Here is an 18380-nt window from a genome sequence, read left to right as displayed (position 1 = left end):
GTGTGGTGATTAACAAGGAAGACAGCGGTTGTAATAAATTAATAGGATGCAGGAGGAGGCTGGTATGACCGCACAATACTCAGCCACAGGTGGCCACATCCCACACTAAGGGTCCATTCACACGTCCGCAAAATGGGTCCGCATCCTTTCCGCAATTTTGCGGAACGGGTGCAGACCCATTCATTCTCTATGGGGACGGAATGGATGCGGACAGCACACAGTGTGCTGTCTGCAGCCACAATTGCGGAGCGCGGCCCCGATTTTGGGTCCGCAGCTCCGCAAAAAGATAGAGCATGTCCTATTCTTGTCAGCAGCTTGCGGACAAGAATAGGCATTTCTATGGGGGTGACGGGCTGGTGTGTTGCGGGTCCGCAACACACCACGGATGTGTGAATGTAGCCTAAGGGTCCATTCACACGTCCGTAATTTGGGTCCGCATTCGTTCCGCAATTTGCAGACCCATTCACTTTAAATGGGGCTGGAACGGATGCGAATCCACATTTTCGGGATCCGCATCCGTTTTTTCGGGATCTGCAATTCCGTTCCTGAAAAAAATAGAACATGTCCTATTCTTGTCTGCAATTGCGGACCAGAAAAGGCATTTTCTATTATAGTGTCTTTGATGTGCGGTCTGCAAATTGCGGATGTCCGTGTTTTGCGGATCCGCAAAACACTTAGGCCTCTTTCACACGGGCGTGTCCGGATGCGTCCCGCGTGCATTGCGGCAAACCCGCGTGAGTAGGTAGGCAATTGCAGTCAGTTTTGACTGCGATTGCGTTCCGATGTTCAGTTTTTATTGCGCGTGTGCAATGTGTTTTGCACGCGCGTGATAAAAAACCGACTGTGGTACCCAGACCCGAACTTCTTCACAGAAGTTCAGGTTTGGGTTAGTTGTAGTGTAGATTGTATTATTTCCCCTTATAACATGGTTTTAAGGGAAAATAATGGCATTCTGAATACAGAATGCATAGTACAATAGGGCTGGAGGGGTTAAAAAAAAAATGTAACTCACCTTAATCCACTTGCTCGCGTGATGGATCATGTGATGAGCGTAGTGACGTCATCAAAGGTCCTATTGCTCACAGATGAAGACAGAAGAGAAGCCGGCTGCGCGAGCAAGTGGATTAAGGCGAGTTAAATTATAATTATTATTTTTTAACCCCTCCAGCGCTATTGTACTATGCATTCTGTATTCAGAATGCTATTATTTTCCCTTATAACCATGTTATAAGGGGAAATAATAATGATCGGGTCCCCATCCTGATCGTCACCTAGCAATCGTGCGTGAAAATCGCACCGCATCCGCACTTGCTTACGATTTTCACGCAACCCCATTCATTTCTATGGGGCCTGTGTTACGTGAAAAACGCACAAAGAGGAGCATGCTGCGATTTTCACGCAACGCACAAGTGATGCGTGAATATCACCGCTCGTGTGAACAGCCCCATAGAAATGAATGGGTCGGGATTCAGTGCGGGTGCAATGCGTTCAACTCACGCATCGCATCCGCGCGGAATACTCGCCCGTGTGAAAGGGGCCTTACGGACGTGTGAATGGACCCTAAACCCACATTAAAATTCCACATGTTAAAGCTTTTTTTTTTTTTTTTTATATGCAGTTTTCCGTTTGAGGCGGGTTTTGTTGTTGTGCTATTTAGGCTTCCCATTGATTTCGATGGGAATTTCCATACAGAATCTGCACCAAGATCTAGGCTTACACACATGCAGAGGAACAAGCGAGTGCAGACAGTAACACTACTGGGCAGGTGTGACCACCAAACTTCATTGCCATGGGTGGACGTTACCTGCAGCAAATTAATTTATAAGCAAAGACACATGGGGAGGGGGGGCATTTACAAAGACCGGCGTTCTATACCAGCACTGCGCTGCTGGAGGATTTGGCGACCGCATCGGCATAAATTAGGCGCACCTCCTGCCGTGCGCCTGACTGGAGTACTTTTCACTCCTCCTATACGCCTGTAAAAGATGCTAAATTTGTTGGGGCCAAAGTTCCAGCTGACCTCGCCCCCATTATTCTGGGATGTCAAATGGGGTGCAAAAACATTTAAAAAGTCGCAAAACCGGTTTGCAACTTTTTATGCCTAAAACTGTCGTGGCGCAACTTGTGAATGACCCCTATTGAGGGTAATTTACAAAGACCGGTCTTTGATTCCCCCCTGCGCTGGCGGCGGATGTGCATAATTTATGACAATACATCAGGTGCCTCTATGGTAGACCGTGCGTCTTGGGTGAAAAAAAAAAAACTCCACTCCCGGCATGGAGTCGTTTTTTCACTAACATTTATACATGTTTCCTGGCGTAAATGTTGCGAGGGCATTTAAAAAGTCACATAACTGGGTCTTGCGACTTTTTTTTATGCCAAAATCTGGCGTAAAAATGTTAGTAACCCCCCCCCCCATTAAGTACAAGAAAGCCGCTAACTCTGGAATAGTGCAATAATAAAATCAGAAATCATATTACAACCAAGTTTATTTCATATCGTGGATCATGTAGCGCTATATAACTCATCTCCGCTGGGAAAGTGCTCAGTGCTCCCCCTTTATCAATATCAAAAAGTAAAGCAAAAACATTCTTATTAGGCCTCATGCACACGGCCGTAGTTTTGGTCCGCATCCGAGCCGCAGTTTTGGCGGCTCGGATGTGGACCGAGTCACTTAAATGGGCCCGCAAAAGATGCGGACAGCTCTCCGTGTGCTGTCCACATCCGTTGCTCCGTTCCGTGGCCCCGCAAAAAAATATATAACATGTCCTATTCTTGTCCGCGCTTTGTGGACAAGAATAGACAGTTATATTAAAGGCTGTACGTGCCGTTCCGCAAATTGCAGAACGCGCACGGACGCCATCTGTGTTTTGCCGATGCACGATTTGCGGACTGCAAAACACACCATGGTCGTGTGCATAAGGCATTAAAGGGGTTTTCTGGTAATTTCAAGTTATCCCCTAGCCACATGTTAGGGGATAGCTATTAGATTGGTGGGGAGTCACAAAAACAGCCCCCCCCCCCTCCACCTCCCAAATGAATGGAGCGGCAGGTCAGCCATGCCCACTGCCACTCCAGTCATTTAGATGGGATTGCCGGAGATAGCCGCCACAGCGCTCAGCTATTTCATGCCATCCTGTTCACTTCGGGGCACAGGGCTCCTGTTCTCGTGACTGGTGGGATTCCCAGTTGTATTATCCCCATCAATCTAATAGGTATCCTGTGGATAGTCTGAAATTACCAGAGTGCCCCTTTAACGTCACATACATAATGGGCAGAACATTCCATGAAGATTGAACTTTCGAATTTCCTTCAATTATTAGTAATTTTCTCATCAATCTGGAGGTGCGGGCAAAAACAAGTGATATGATTTACTACTACGAGCCCCTTCTTGGTGCCCAGCCACGCCGCCCTGTGAAGGAGGCCAGCACCGCCTGCGTCCTCCGAATCTCCTTCCTTTCTTCACAGTTAGATTGCCGTAAGCTCGCGCATGCGCAGTGTCGGTATAGTGTTCCTTCCCTGTGCTGGCATCAGCCTCAGGGAAGGAACTGCGCATCGCGAGATTACGGCAATCTAACTGTGACGCAAGGAGGAGATTCGGAGGACGCAGACGTGGCTGGGCACCAGAAGGTTAGTACAGCCCCATGGGCACCTTACCAGGGTCATTTACATATCTCTAAAATCATTTTCTTAACACAATAAAAAGGACACCGCTTTATGGGACAGGTATATTGCGGACATGCTAGCGGCGATCTAAAACGAGGTGGCAGAATCCCTTTAAGAAGAAGAATTGAGGAAGATTTTTGGCTTGAGGCTAGAGTTAGGGCTGTATGTCTATGACCACCAGGGTTACCCGGTTATGCCGTAGCAGTTCCGCTGATCCACCAATGAGCAAAAACGTAGATCATCACGTAGAACGATCTTTATTCAGGTGCTAGCAGCGGGGATGCATCCATGGCTCCACCATAACCTCGCCCTCAGGACACAAGAAGCATTTTATCATACAGCAGACGAACTTCTATCGACCTAGCTGTATGTACAAAGGTGGTGGTCACCCAAACAGGAAGTCAGGTGGTAGCTAAGCAACCGCGAGATCCACAACCTGCAAAGGACACTACAGAACTGCAAGGGGAGAATGAACTGCAGATTCTGGAGTTATACTTTAAAGGGGTTCTCCGGGAAGGAATTAGAATGGCCGCCAGCATCCAGGACTGGTTACCTCCAGCTGCAGAGATGCCTAGGGAGGTGAGGGGACGGGGCCTCACCACACTGCTATACAATAGATGGTAATGATACCGCCCTGCCTACCATATGCCATCATGGCTGAGCAGCCTGACAGGAACCGTCACCAATATGCGATAAATGCAAGTGCCAGGGCGTAATGTGTGGTGAGGCCATGTTACCTCAGCCCCCTAGGCAGCTCTGCAATTGGACGCAATCAGTTCTTCTCACAATCTAGGACAGGTTGCTTATGGCCATTTTAAATAATTCCCGAGAACCCCTTTAAAGGGCATCTGTCAGCAGATTTGTACCTATTACATGTGCTCTTGGCAGCTGAAGACATTTGTGTTGGTCCCATGTCCATATGTGATCGCATTGCTGAGAAAAATTATGTATTAATATATGTAAATGAGCCTCTTGGAGCAACGGGGGCGTTACCATTACACCTAGAGGCTCTACTCTCTCTGCAACTGCCGCACCCTCAGCACTTTGATCGACAGGACCAGGCAGTATGAACACGATCACACCTGGCCCTGTCAATCAAAGTGCAGAGGGTGCAGCAGTTGCAGAGAGAGCAGAGCCTTTATGTGCAATGGCAACGCCCCCGTTGCTCCTAGAGGCTCATTATATTAAAACTTCATTTTTCTCAGCAATATGGACGCATATGAACATGGGACCAACACAGATGTCTTCAGCTGCCAGGCGCACATGTAACAGGTCAGCCAGTGTCATAGGTACAAAACTGCTGACAGATGCCCTTTTAAATATCAAGGGACCGATCGGGTGTCAAGGGCGTTATCTGCATAGTGAATACTGGTTAGAAAACGGTGAAGAAATAGCAGCACACGTCGTAAGGCAGCTCCACATACAGCAGTACATTAGCATCTATACGTTCTCCATGAACCTACGGGCTTTGTGTCTTTGATTGGTCAGTGCAGCATTATCACTTATACATGTCTAAAGGTCAGAGGTCAGCAGCAGCAGAATCGGAGGCATCTCCCCGAGGACATCACTCCGGAGATCAGTGCAAAAATTAACAGGAGGTTAAATCTTATCCAGAGAAAGAGACTTGAGTGTTCACCGCTTGTTCTTAATCAGCCAGATCTCATCCACGATCTCTCCATCCTGGGGGAAAACACAACACTGGTTTCTGAATTTGTATGACCGTTTTGTGTACACAGTTCCTATGCACAATGGGATCCAATAGGTGAGGGATGCCACGGCATAGCATCCAACGCAGGCTTTGTTAAAAATATACTTCTTGTGATAAATGTGATGAGAGGCCTCAATCACACATCTGTGATGACATCAGTGACAAGACGGTCAGTGGTTCATCCGTGAAGGATTAACCCTCCCGGTGTCATCCGTACTCCACGGACACTGCTCAGCGGAAAATTTAATTTCCAGAGCATCTCCTAGCAATGATCCGTGAAGCACAGAGGCCATCTGTGTTGTGTCCGTGTTTTTTCACCAACCCATAGAATATAATGAGCGCCATGGACAAAAATAGGGCGTGCTTCCGTGGTGTCACCCTAGACTGTGGTAAATCACGGAGTGAATACGCATGTTAAAAATCGATGCGTACATGTGTTGTCCGTGGAGAACACGCACAGCATATGTCCGTGATTCACCAACGTCTGAATAAGGCCTAAAAAAAAAAAAAAAAAAAAAACAATACTGCAGGATCAGACTACACTAGGTTTGATTGTAGTCTGTAACCATGGAGACTCATAGGTCCGCACAGAAGCTGTAGGATGGTGGGATATTTCTACTGCAGACTATTTCGGTCGGGTTCACTTCAGTGTTCATTTGCCAAATCTCATGTACATGGTGCGTATCGCTTGCGTGCGGAAATCGACATGCCGTGCGGCTTTTAGGCTATCTACGCAAGGGGGGGGGAGGCTTACAAAGCAGATATTCCGCATGGATTGTCATGTGGATTTCTCTGCATTTCCATACCAAATCTGCACCAAAATCTGCATGTGTTACTTGCGGATTTTGATAAGATCTGCACAAAAAAAAAAAAAAAACGGCAGAAACAATCGACAAAATATGGAAAAACATGTACAGATTTGGCAAATCTCATTTGCTTTGCTGGTGCTGTATTACGCTGCAGCTTTTCTGCACAAAAATACGCGTGGAAAAAATGCACGTATTCCACAAGAAGTGCAGGTGGCCTTAAAGGGGTCCTCTCACTCCAGCAAATGGCATTTATCATGTAGAAAAATATAATACAAGGCACTTACTAATGTATTGTGATTGTCCATTTTGCCTCCTCTGCTGGCTGAATTCATTTTTCGCATCACAATATACATGGCTCGTTTCCATGGTTACGACCACCCTGTAATCCAGCAGTGGTCGTCGTGCTTGCACACTATAGGAGAAAGTGCCAGCCAGGAACACATGCGCAGCAGATCCCGTCCCGGCCACCTCGTATCTGGCCGTTACCCCTGGATATGATCAGTGTGATGGAAAAATGAATCCAGCCAGCAAAGGAGGCAATATGGATAATCACAATACATTAGTAAGTGCCTTGTATTAACTTCCTCTACAGGATAAATGCCATTTCCTGAAGTGAGACAACCCCTTTAAATTCCACAGTATGTCAATTGTTTGTGCAGATCCGCAGCTGGTGTATTGTGGTTTCCCCAAAGACTTAAATGGGGTTGTTAAAACATACAGAAAATCCACAGCAAAAAAAAAAAAAACACATAAAAAAAAAAAAAAATCCACGATAAATAGTGCATATTCATGTGCGTTTTTTGTGTTTTCAATGCAGATTTTCTCTGTGTGCAGGAAACCTTGGGCCTGATGCACATGACTGTCTCCGTTTTGCAGTCCACAAATCATGGAGCCACAAACACTGATATCAGCCGCGTGCGTCCCACATTTTCCCGTTCCGCACGTCCCGCCCTATGTTAAAAATGCCTATTGCTGTCTGCAAAACGGACAAGTTTTTTTTTTTTTTTCTTCGTGGGTTGTTGAAACGGACATCCGGATGCGGACATTTTTGTATCCCAATTCAAATGAACGGGTCCACATCAGCAAAATATGCGGATCGAATACGGACCAAAAATATGGTCGTGTGCATGTGGCCTAAAAGTCTGCTAATGAATCGTGTGCCAGGACAGATTTTCATTCAGTGTTGGGGCTCATGCACACAAATGTATTTTCTTTCCGTGTTCGTTCCGTTTTTTTTTTTTTTTTTTGCGGACCATATGCGGAACCATTCATTTCAATGGGTTCGCCAAAAAAACTGAAGTTATTTCGTGTGCATTCCGTTTCCGTATGTCCGTTCTGCAAAATGATTGAAAAAGTCCTATTATTGTCCGCATTACGGACAAGGAGAGGACGTACCGCAAAATACATACGGTCGTGTCCATGAGCCCTTAGTCTACAGAATCCTCGGTGATCTAAACTGCCTGGACTCCTGGCTTTTTACATTTTAACTGCACTGATACATTGCAGCAAACAATCAGGAGGAGAAAGCGTTCATAGAAGTCAGACAGAATCACTATGGAAAATAAAGCGTCATACAAATGCCACGACAGACATACGAGCCGGCACCAGCATGCGGCACAGCGTATATGCGGTAACATGCCCTCACCCGGTCATCGGACACCTGCTGGATGTGTATGTGAGTCCTGTTTGCTATGTGGACGCGTGTATAGCCGTAATCTTCGATCCTTACTGCGCTCCATTCACGATGCAGTGGAAAGAACGGATCCAGCCTCTCCTTGCAACCCTGCCGCAAAGAAAAAAATATATATTTGAGGTTTACTGAATTTTCATCTTTTCACACCAGGTCGCTGTCTGTTCTCATTCAAGTCATAGTATATTTGTGTAGGGGTTGGTGATTATACAAAGCTCCAGATCTCTGCAACACAGGGTTAACAGAGTTAAAGGGGTTTTCCGACACTTTCTAACTGATAACCTATTGACTGGATAGGTCATTGGTATCTGATTGGTGGGGGTGTTGGACCCCCGCCGATCAGCTGTTTGAGTAGGCACCGATGCTCCTGTGAGCACCACGGCCTCCTGACAGCTTACAAAGCACAGCGCCATCTATTGGAGAGTGGCAATGCTTGGTATTGCAGCTCAGCCCCATTCACTTGGATAGGGCATAGCTGTGCCTAGGATAAGCTGTGGAGCTCACAGGAGCGCCAGTGCGTTCTCAAATAGCTGATTGGGGGGGTCCCGGGTGTTGGACCCCCACTGATCAGATACTGATGACCGATCCAGAGGACAGGCCATCATTTACAATGTCTCGGAAAACCCCTTTAAAGCATACCTCCGATTATATGTTCATAATAGCTAGGTAGATTACCCCAATGGTTTTTGTAACTAGAGCTCGCCATACACATTGTTGGCCGAATATTTATGGGGGGCTCCTAACTATCCTGCTATGAAAGATGTCAGGGAAAAGATTGATTGGGTGTTTTGTTCTCAGTGGCAGCGGCTTTCTTCCCTCTCCCCGTTCCGAATCCATGCATGCTCTTCCCAGCCAAGCGTGGATGTGTGTGGAGGCGTCAGGAGGGATAGCGGTCGGCCAAACAAGTGTAATTCTCTTTCACACATACATGTACATGTTCCATAAGTGGCCAGTGGGAGCAAACACGGAGGAGATGCCTCACCCCTCCAAGGCACCCTTGATCCTCTTCCTCTGCCAGCCTCTCCTCGACAGGGCCACGTTCCTGCATAGTCACTTTGCTTAGCCCTGTCAATCAAGAAGGTGGAGCTGGCAGAAGGAGCTAGGGTGAACAGGGTGGCATCTAGATCAGGTTCTGTATCAGAAAAACGGGCCTCTTACTGCTATAAGGATATATTAAAGAAGCACTCCCACAAAAAATGTGTTTCTTTGACCTATTAGAAAGGTACATGATGTAATCTGTAGAGAAGGCCATCTTTTTACAAGTGACTGTATTTGCGAGTTACAACCTCCCTTCTGATCCTCAGCTGTGTCATGTGACCAGCACTCTGACTTTCCAAATAACACAGCATCTTATGTGTGGACAGGAAGTCAGTTTCTCTATATATTCCTATGGGAGCCTCAATGTCAGTCTCATAGGAATGAATGGAGAAGTAACTGACGTCCTGTCCTGTGTCAGCTGGAGAGACAGAGTGTTGGTCACATGACACAGCTGAGGATCTGAAGGGAGGTTTTAACTCACAAATACAGTCACTGGTAAGAAGATTGCCTTCACTACAGTCTACACCGGACCTTTTTATGGACTATACACTGGAATCTTCATTATGACCCATACAATAATAACATACACATCTAGACCTGTCCTCGCCGCAGTGCTTCACTCACCGCAGATCCTGTGGTTATGTGGACGGGAGCCATGGGATTGGTGTAAGGAGCCTGGAGGGATCCATTATAAACCTGCGAGGAGAAGAGGTCTGAATAAAGTATCTTTGCACAGCTGAACAAACAGCGCTGCCTCCCCGCACTCACCGCCGTCTGATGGGGTCTCTCACGGGTCAGGTCTACAAATATTAGCTCAGGAAATATTCTCACGAGCTAAACTGGTGAAGACGTGGTAGTATAAAGGGTTAACATCAGGGCAGACGGCAATAACAGAGGAGACCCCCTGGGCAAGAACAGGATGCGGGCTCTGGATTTCAGCTGTAATTTAATGCTACATATGGTATGTTATGTCCGCCCTGAGCTTACCTGACAGAAACGGTGATGTCACAGCAACTTACCTGACTGGAAAACTCTTATGATATCACAGCGACTAAGGGCTCTTTCACACTTGCGTTATTGTCTTCCGGCATAGAGTTCCGTCGTCGGGACTCTATGCCGGAAGAATACTGATCAGGATTATCCTAATGCATTCTGAATGGAGAGTAATCCGTTCAGGATGCATCAGGATGTCTTCAGTTCCGGTACTGAACGTTTTTTGGCCGGAGAAAATACCGCAGCATGCTGCGCTTTTTGCTCCGGCCAAAAATCCTGAAGACTTGCCGCAACGCCGGATCCGGGATCAATGCCCATTGAAAGGCATTGATCCGGATCCGGCCTTAAGCTAAACGTCGTTTCGGCGTTTAGCTTTTTCTGAATAGTTAACAAGGCTACCGGGACGCTAAAGTCCTGACAGCCATGGTAAGTGTAGCGGGGAGCGGGGGAGCAGCATACTTACCGTCCGTGCGGCTCCCCGGGCGCTCCAGAGTGACGTCAGGGCGCCCCAAGCGCATGGATCACGTGATCACATGGATCACGTCATCCATGCGCATGGGGCGCTCTGACGTCATTCTGGAGCGCCCGGGGAGCCGCACGGACTGTAAGTATACCGCTCCCCCGCTCCCCGCTCCTACTATGGCAACCAGGACTTTAATAGCGTCCTGGGTGCCATAGTAACACTGAAAGCATTTGGAAGACGGTTCCGTCTTCAAATGCTTTCAGTACACTTGCGTTGTTAGGGATCCGGCAGGCACCTCCGGCAACGGAAGTGCATGCCGGATCCCAACAACGCAAGTGTGAAAGAGGCCTAAAACTGCAGTGTGCCTGAGTGATGCATATCAGTGATGTCACACTTGTGATGTCACAGTACCTTACCTGACAAAGCTGCAATGTCACTGTAGTTTACCAGCCGGAAACCACTTGTGATGTCACAGTAGTTTACCTAATTAAACCCACTTGTGATGTCACTGTAGTTTACCTGACTGAAACAGACTTGTGACGTCATAGTAGTTTACCTGACCGAAACCCAATTGTGATGTCATAGTAGTTTACCTGAAAGAACCTCACTTGTGATGTCACAGTAACTTACCTGACTGAAACCACTTGTGATGTCACAGTAGTTTACCTGATGGAAACCACTTGTGATGTCACAGTTTACTTGAAACACATTTGTCACTGTGGCTTATTTAAAGGGTTTTCAGGCTCCTGATATTGATGATTTATCTTCAGGATAGGTCATTATTATCTGATTGGTGAGGGTCCAACACCCCGCAGCCCCACTGTGAATGGAACAAGTACAGCTCCGTTCAAAGTGTAATGGGCGTACCAGGGTACTGCAGCTCAGACCCCACAGAAGTGCGCTGTGAAGAGTGTTTCCTCTGGTAACAGTAATATATATACCGCATGTAGTCTACTCACCGTGCAGTTGTATACAGGCCACATCCTCTCATAGGAATGCTCATGTGCCCAGATTTCCAAGTCTACACCTAGAATATATGGATGTAAATCAGTATAAATGCTGCATGATTGTTTAGACTGATTTCTGCATGAGTAGAGTTGGACATAGATGCCCAGATGATATATATAACAAAAGTTATTCCGTTTCTGAAGCTTGTGACATCTCAGTCAGAGAAAACTGCCCTATAGTAATACGATAACTCTAAGGGAAGACTAAGTCATTATATTCAGAATTACATGGGCAAAATAGTTACCCTACCATATTTATAGAACAGATCCTCCAGAGCAAACTGTCCTCCAGGTAGTCCAGTTCTTGTCTGCAGAACATACAGAATAATAGGTTAGTAAGTTGCTCAGAGACCCATCTTTCTTCTTCTTCATCCTAGAAGTTCTAGCTGAAGAAAATGATTCTAATCTATTCTACAAATATATGGTCATATGCAACTCAATAAAGTGAGCCAGGAGCTGGGTCTATGGGAGAAGACTTCAAGTCCTTTGGAGGTCAGTAGACATCTCACCATGTACGTCCAGCTTAAACAAAAGGAATACATCTACACACTGTCAGCAATTCCCACCATTTTAATGTTCTTGAAATCTCATCAAGACAGCCCTACTCCCTATGACCTATTACGGCCCATGGATATGATAGAGGGATGCTTCTCAGGACCCCCTTCTATTAGCCTGAGCAGGGAGCTACAAGCTCAAAGAGTGTCATTCGCTCTGGCAGACCCAGTCTGTCCACAAAAGACGTGGTCAGCCATTCATTCTTCTTTATCTCTTGGCTATCTTCTGCCAACCATCATATTCCTTGCACTCCTTTCATCCTGTCCATTTGTTTCTTAGTTCCTCAGAAGAACTGATCTCCTCAACAACCAAATGTTTCCCATTCTGTCTTGCAAGGTTCATGTACAGGCTGTTATTACCGTACTGTCACGTTTGACACAATCATCATTGTCGAAGTTGGTGCAGTACATGGGACGGTGAGCCATTGTGATGATCCATGGCCGCTCAGAACGTTGAGCCCGGCTGGTGGCCTCCTGTAGAGAATTGAAATCTATAAGAGAACTTGTATGAAATGATTACCCGTGGACCCAGCCAGGACAATGGTGATGATGGTGGACCTAGCCAGAGGCATAGTGACTATGGTGTACCTAACCATAGGTATGAGTGCCATGGTGGACCTAGCCAGAACCATGGTGACAATGATGATGGACCTAGCATGAACGATGATGGCCATGGTGGACCTAGACAGAACCATAGTGACATATCATACTGATATAAGACTATCTTCCCAAGACATTTCTTGCAAGGGAGAACTATCATTTGAAGAAATTGTATCTAAAAGGGTCGTTAATATCTTCTGAATAACCTAAAAATCTCTTCCTTTTAGCACTATATCGTTTTTAGGTCCCACATTTTGTGCTGAATCCAGGGGCTTTCCAAGTGTTTTTTACCGAAGACCTATCCTCTGCATTTCATCAAAACTGGGTCTGACGTCCGCAACCTCCGCTGATCAGCTCTTTGAGAAGGCAGCGGAGCTCACAGTAGAGCTGCAGCCTTTTCCAGCTTTCCCAAGGCCAGTGACATCACGGTCATCAGTCACATGGCCTAGGCGCAAGTGAATGGGGCTAGGCTGCGATACCAAGCACAGCCGCTATACAATGTATGGCTACTGAGAGCGCCGGTGCCTTCTCAAGCAGCTGATCGGCGGGGGTCCCGGGTGTTTGACCTCCACCAATCAGATACTGATGACTGGGGATGAGCGAATTTCAAGGTTTGACGTTCGAGTTCGGCTATAGGCTGAATTGCGTTATGGATTCCGTTACCACAGACCAATGACGGAATGCATAATGGAATGCCTTTCAAGGTCTATGGCCGGCATAACGGATCCATTATGCATAACGGAAAACGGATGGATACATTCTGCTGGCCATAGACTTCTGTTATGCACTCCATCAATGAATTGCGTTATGGTCCATGGTAACCGAATCAATAACACAATTCAGCATATACCTGAAATTGAAGTTCGCTCATCCCTACTGATGATCAGTAAAAAAAAAACACTTGGAAAAGCCCTTTAATTTTACGATATGTCATCTCTATAGGGATTGGAGCTCCATATATTCTAATACTGAGCTCGAAATCTCCTGCTACAGAGTCAACTACTGTCTACCTGCAGCCACCACTAGCAGGCTGTCACGGTGCGGAGTGGGGGAAACCCGGCCGAACCGTATGATGGGAACTGTTACTAGGCCAGACAACCATGAAGGGAGCAGGCCACAACCTACAGCCGCCCTAATCCTGACCCTGATCTCCTGCCTGAAGGTGGGAGGGCTCATGCACTGGAACCTGGATCCTGCTGACCCCGACCGTCCCAGGAATAGGAGACAACCGGTTCCTCAGGGACTCAGACGAACCGGGGTCTTCAGCTGCCTAGTAACAGGTGGAAGGGAAATGACCATATGCAGCATCTGGGTCGGTGGGTAAGAACACCAGAAAACTCACTTACCTGCCGCTGCCACCACGACTGGAACCAGAACATAAACCCACACCACACATACAACAAGTGAGGGTAAAGGTACAAGAGGGAGGACAATTTATGTTCCATAAGGTGGCCCTCAAGGACTGGGCTGGAACACCCAAGCAAGGAGCAAAGCTCCAACACCAAGCAAGGCTGTAGTACAACTGCACCCAGCCAGCAAGCCACAGGTTTATATCAAGATTGCGGCCACACACCAGGAAACACCTTAGCCAGAAGATTAACCCCTTGCTCACCAAACAGCAGGGAGGCACACCTTAAAGGGGAAGTGCACGTGCAAACCACTAACTACACGTTGCCCCTGGCAACCAGTCTGCACGGCAACCGCGTCACGGTCAAGCGCCAATATGACCGTGACACAGGCACTTCAGAGCTATCTGGATACTGTTTTCCTATGAACAAATCATATGCAGTAATCCCTTAGGCTCCCCCTAGTGGTGACTGTAGGCATGATTATGTATAAATATATATATATATATCCTGCAGATTTTAATGTCTATCAGGAGAAAGAATGTCTGCCCGATATATATTGTGAAATTAATCAGCACAAAGTTTTGAAGAACTGTCTGTGTGTTAGATGTGAGGGGTAAATAAAGAGGTCTGGGATTCCGATTTGATTAAGGGGTCTGGTCTGAATAGTGAAGAACATGACCAACTAAAGCAAAATTTGATCGGCAGGGGTCCGGCATCCTGCACCACTGCTGATCAGAATAGCGCCAGAGCCAGAACTCCACAGCTCCATCCATCGCACAGTGGACAGAGCTGGTAACTGCAGCGCTGCTCCCACTGAACCACAACCAGCTCCGTCCGCTACACAATAAATGGAGCTGTGTCATTCTGGCAGAACACCTGATCAGCGGAGGTTTGGGGACATCGGACCCCCGCCGATCAGATATTGATGGGCGATCCTGAGGAGAGACCATCAGTAGTAAAGGAGTGGACAAGCCCTTTAAATGTAACCTGACATCAACTTATGCTGACCTCACTCAGCATACATTAGTGACAGAAATGCTGATGTCAGCGATGTGTCACTCATAAGCTAACAGTAAGTGGTCGCCGAGAACCAGCATCATAATCATTACAGCCCAGGCCTTGAAAAGAGTCAAGTCTACCTGAGAAGAGTCCTGGTTATTCCTAATCTCCTGCTCTCCGCCATCTGCTGATGATTGGCAGTTCTCTCCTAGAGAGGAAGGGAGAGAACTAGGTAGAAGACGGTCAGTCATAGGTGGTCAGGAGAGCAGGAATCCATGAATAACCAGGACTCTTTTCCAGGCCCAGTCTGCAATGATTGTGATGTTGGTTCTCGGCAACCACTTACTTTTAACTTATAAATGACAGACCGCTGAAATCATCTCATCTGTCTCTACTTTATTCTGCCGTTAGTATGGGCAGCACAAAGTTGATGACAGGTTCCCTTTAAGCTCATGTGTATAGCCACCCTTAAATATTAAAGTTGATTACAACTATGGAAGGAGAAAGAAACCTTGCATCTGACCTGAAGATCTTTCTGCAGCCAATGATACTGCTCTGCCACCAGCTCTAGGCCGTACTTCAGATAGAAATACACCTCGGTGGAGAAGGAGATGATGTGAGCAGGTCCCAGGTCCCAGCTGTGAGAACCACACATTAATATTTCATGTCCCACATGTATGTCAGAAGCAGTAGGACAATTGTCAGCTCACCTGTACCACAGGCCTTCTGTATTTCCCGGCATGGAAAACCGGTTTCGGTAATTGGAGAAGTTACTAAAACACAAGAGAGAGAGGAGAAGAGGACGTAACAAGGCTGACAACCGAATGCTGGGCGCTATCAGTCGTCAGGTCTCATAGGAGAACCTCATAGCATGTAAAATGGCTACAGAAGGATGAAGCCACAAGTGCTGGTGGAATAATGTAAGCTAACCTTGCAGATGTAATTTTATGGCATCAGGAGCTTCGAATCAATGAGAAATTCTGCCTGCTCACTGTCACCACTAGGGGGAGCTTACTGCATACGGGGTTGTCCAAGATTTTACAAGTGATGACTTATCCTCAACATCTGACAGGCGGAGGTACGACGCCCCACACCCCTGCCGATCAGATGTTCTACAGTAGCTCCGGAGTCAGAAGTTGGCGCTAAAACTATACCCACTCCATCCATTGTGTTCTGGACAGAGCCGGTACTGAGGCACTGCCTCCACTGACGGGAATCGTAGCCACCGTCACCCGCTACACAATGGATGAAGCTCTACAGTTCCAGTGCCGGAGCTACTCTGGAACAGCTGACGGGTGGGGGTGTTGGTTCATGGCCTCTCCTGAGGATGGTCCATCAGTACCAGACAACCCCAAGTGATGCCTCTTGTAGGAGCCAATAACTGACCTGCAATGGTAAGGATATAGGTATTTCAACTCACTAGGCTTCTTCGTGGTTTCCAGGACACGTCATGTAGGGAACGTAAGCTGCCACCGACTCAATCTGACGCATAAACTCATCACCGACTTGAGCGTCATCCTGGAAGGAAGGTGAAGATGTGACCTTACTAGAACAAGCAGCACAAGATGATGCCCTTATGTCTTCAAGTGCCATGCACAGTGTAATTTGTACTGGGGCCTCCCCTGACAATAGATTTTTGAGGAAAGAAGGATTGGGCATGTTGGAATTAAACACTGGTTTATGGTGCACTTTCTAATCTACTTTGTTATTTGAGGCTAACACCTGTACAGACCTAATATTGCTCACAGCTGGAGGTTTGCTACCATTGTATCAGGTCTAATTATATTAACTATCCTATCTGACCTTAAAGAGCATCTGTCAGCCATGCAAAACTGCTGACAGCACTAGGTAGGGACCAGAAGAGCAGGACAAACATATTTTTCTGTAGTCCTGATTTTCAGGAGTAGTGAAAATCGTAACTTTTTTTCTTCCCGATTCTGCTCACTGGAGGCGGAGCTTAGCTGTTAAGTGATTTCTGCATTGAGCTGTTCACCACCCCTCCCTCTGCTCTGAGTGACAGATGTAGTGATCTCCTGGTTGGATGCTACTCCTGTCACTCAGAGCATAGGGGAGGGGCTGTGAAGCTTAATGCGGAGAGAACTTCAGAGTGAAGCACTAAGGCTAGGTCTACACAACGACATTTGTCGCGCGACATTTTGTTGCACTAATGTCGCGCGACAATTTTTATAATGGCAGTCTATGGTGTCGCACTGCAACATGCTGCGACTGCGACGCAACAGTCGCAGAAAAATCCATCTCGAATGGATTTTCTGCGACTGTTGCATCGCAGTCGCAGCATGTTGCATGTTCAGTGCAACACCATAGACTGCCATTATAAAAATTGTCGCGCGACATTAGTGCAACAAAATGTTGCGCGACAAATGTCGTTGTGTAGACCTAGCCTTAAGGAGCAGAACCAGGGAGAGTAAAACTTCATACCGTCACTACTCCTGATAATACAAACTACACAAAAGGTATGTTTAGTCCTGCTCTTCCCAGCCATTACCTAGTGCTGTCAGCAGTTTAGCATGCTCAAAACTGCTGACAGATGCCCTGTAATACATCAGCAACACTGTTCTCTCACCTCTATTGATAGTTTGCTACAATGTATCAGTGTAAGGCCTCATGCACACGACCGTATTTTTTTGCGGTCCGCAAAACGGGGTTCCGTTTTCCCGTGATCCGTGACCGTTTTTTCGTCCGCGGGTCTTCCTTGATTTTTGGAGGATCCTCGGACATGAAAAAAAAGTCGTTGTACTATCATATCCCCCTGTAAGAGATCAGGGCTGCCAGGCAGCAGGGGGCAGACCCCCCCCCCCCCCCAGTTTGAATATCATTGGTGGCCAGTGCGGCCCCCCCCCCTTCCTCCCTCTATTGTAATAATTCGTTGGTGGCACAGTGTGCGCCCCCTCCCTTTATTGTAATAATTTGTTGGTGGCACAGTGTGCGCCCCCCCCCCTTCCTCCCTCTATTGTAATAAATCGTTGGTGGCACAGTGTGCGCCCCCCATTGGCCCCCCCTCCCTCTATAGCATTAACAACATTGGTGGCCAGTGTGCGGCCTCCCATACCCCCCCCCCCCGATCATTGGTGGCAGCGGGTTACTAGCAATAGTACAATAGTAAAAGATTCATACTTACCTGGGAGCTGCGATGTCTGTGTCCGGCCGGGAGCTCCTCCTACTGGTAAGTGACGGCTCATTTAGCAATGCGCCGCACAGACCTGTCACTTACCAGTAGGTGGAGCTCCCGGCCGGACACGAACATCGCAGCAGCAGCAGGTAAGTATGAATCTTCTACTATTGTACTATTGCTAAGTAACCATGGCAACCAGGACTGTAGTAGCGTCCTGGTTGCCATGGTTACCGATCGGAGCACCAGCGATTAAACTGGGACTCCGATCGGAACTCCGCTGCCACCAATGATGGGGGGGGGAGATGGGAGGCCGCACACTGGCCACCAATGTTGTTAATGCTATAGAGGGAGGGGGGGCCGATGGGGGGCGC

General features: G+C 47.3%; 1 protein-coding gene across 1 annotated transcript in view; it reads right to left on the bottom strand.

Moving 5' to 3' along the window:
• Window positions 1-4860: 4860 nt before the first annotated feature.
• ACP7 (acid phosphatase 7, tartrate resistant (putative)) overlaps window positions 4861-18380 on the bottom strand; it is a 28413-nt gene continuing 14893 nt past the window's right edge. The window contains exons 6-14 of the mRNA XM_040406513.1: window positions 16297-16394; window positions 15587-15649; window positions 15400-15514; window positions 12289-12402; window positions 11625-11682; window positions 11327-11394; window positions 9536-9607; window positions 7829-7966; window positions 4861-5346 (exon numbers count right to left, since the gene is read on the bottom strand). Of these exons, the coding sequence (XP_040262447.1) occupies window positions 5299-5346; window positions 7829-7966; window positions 9536-9607; window positions 11327-11394; window positions 11625-11682; window positions 12289-12402; window positions 15400-15514; window positions 15587-15649; window positions 16297-16394 (774 nt within the window). The 3' untranslated portion in view covers window positions 4861-5298. The remainder of the gene's footprint in view (window positions 5347-7828; window positions 7967-9535; window positions 9608-11326; window positions 11395-11624; window positions 11683-12288; window positions 12403-15399; window positions 15515-15586; window positions 15650-16296; window positions 16395-18380) is intronic.

The sequence above is a fragment of the Bufo bufo genome, chromosome 8 (genome assembly GCF_905171765.1).
Source record: "Bufo bufo chromosome 8, aBufBuf1.1, whole genome shotgun sequence".
NCBI classification, from domain to species: Eukaryota; Metazoa; Chordata; class Amphibia; order Anura; family Bufonidae; genus Bufo; species Bufo bufo.
This window is presented reverse-complemented; position numbering and strand designations above follow the sequence as displayed.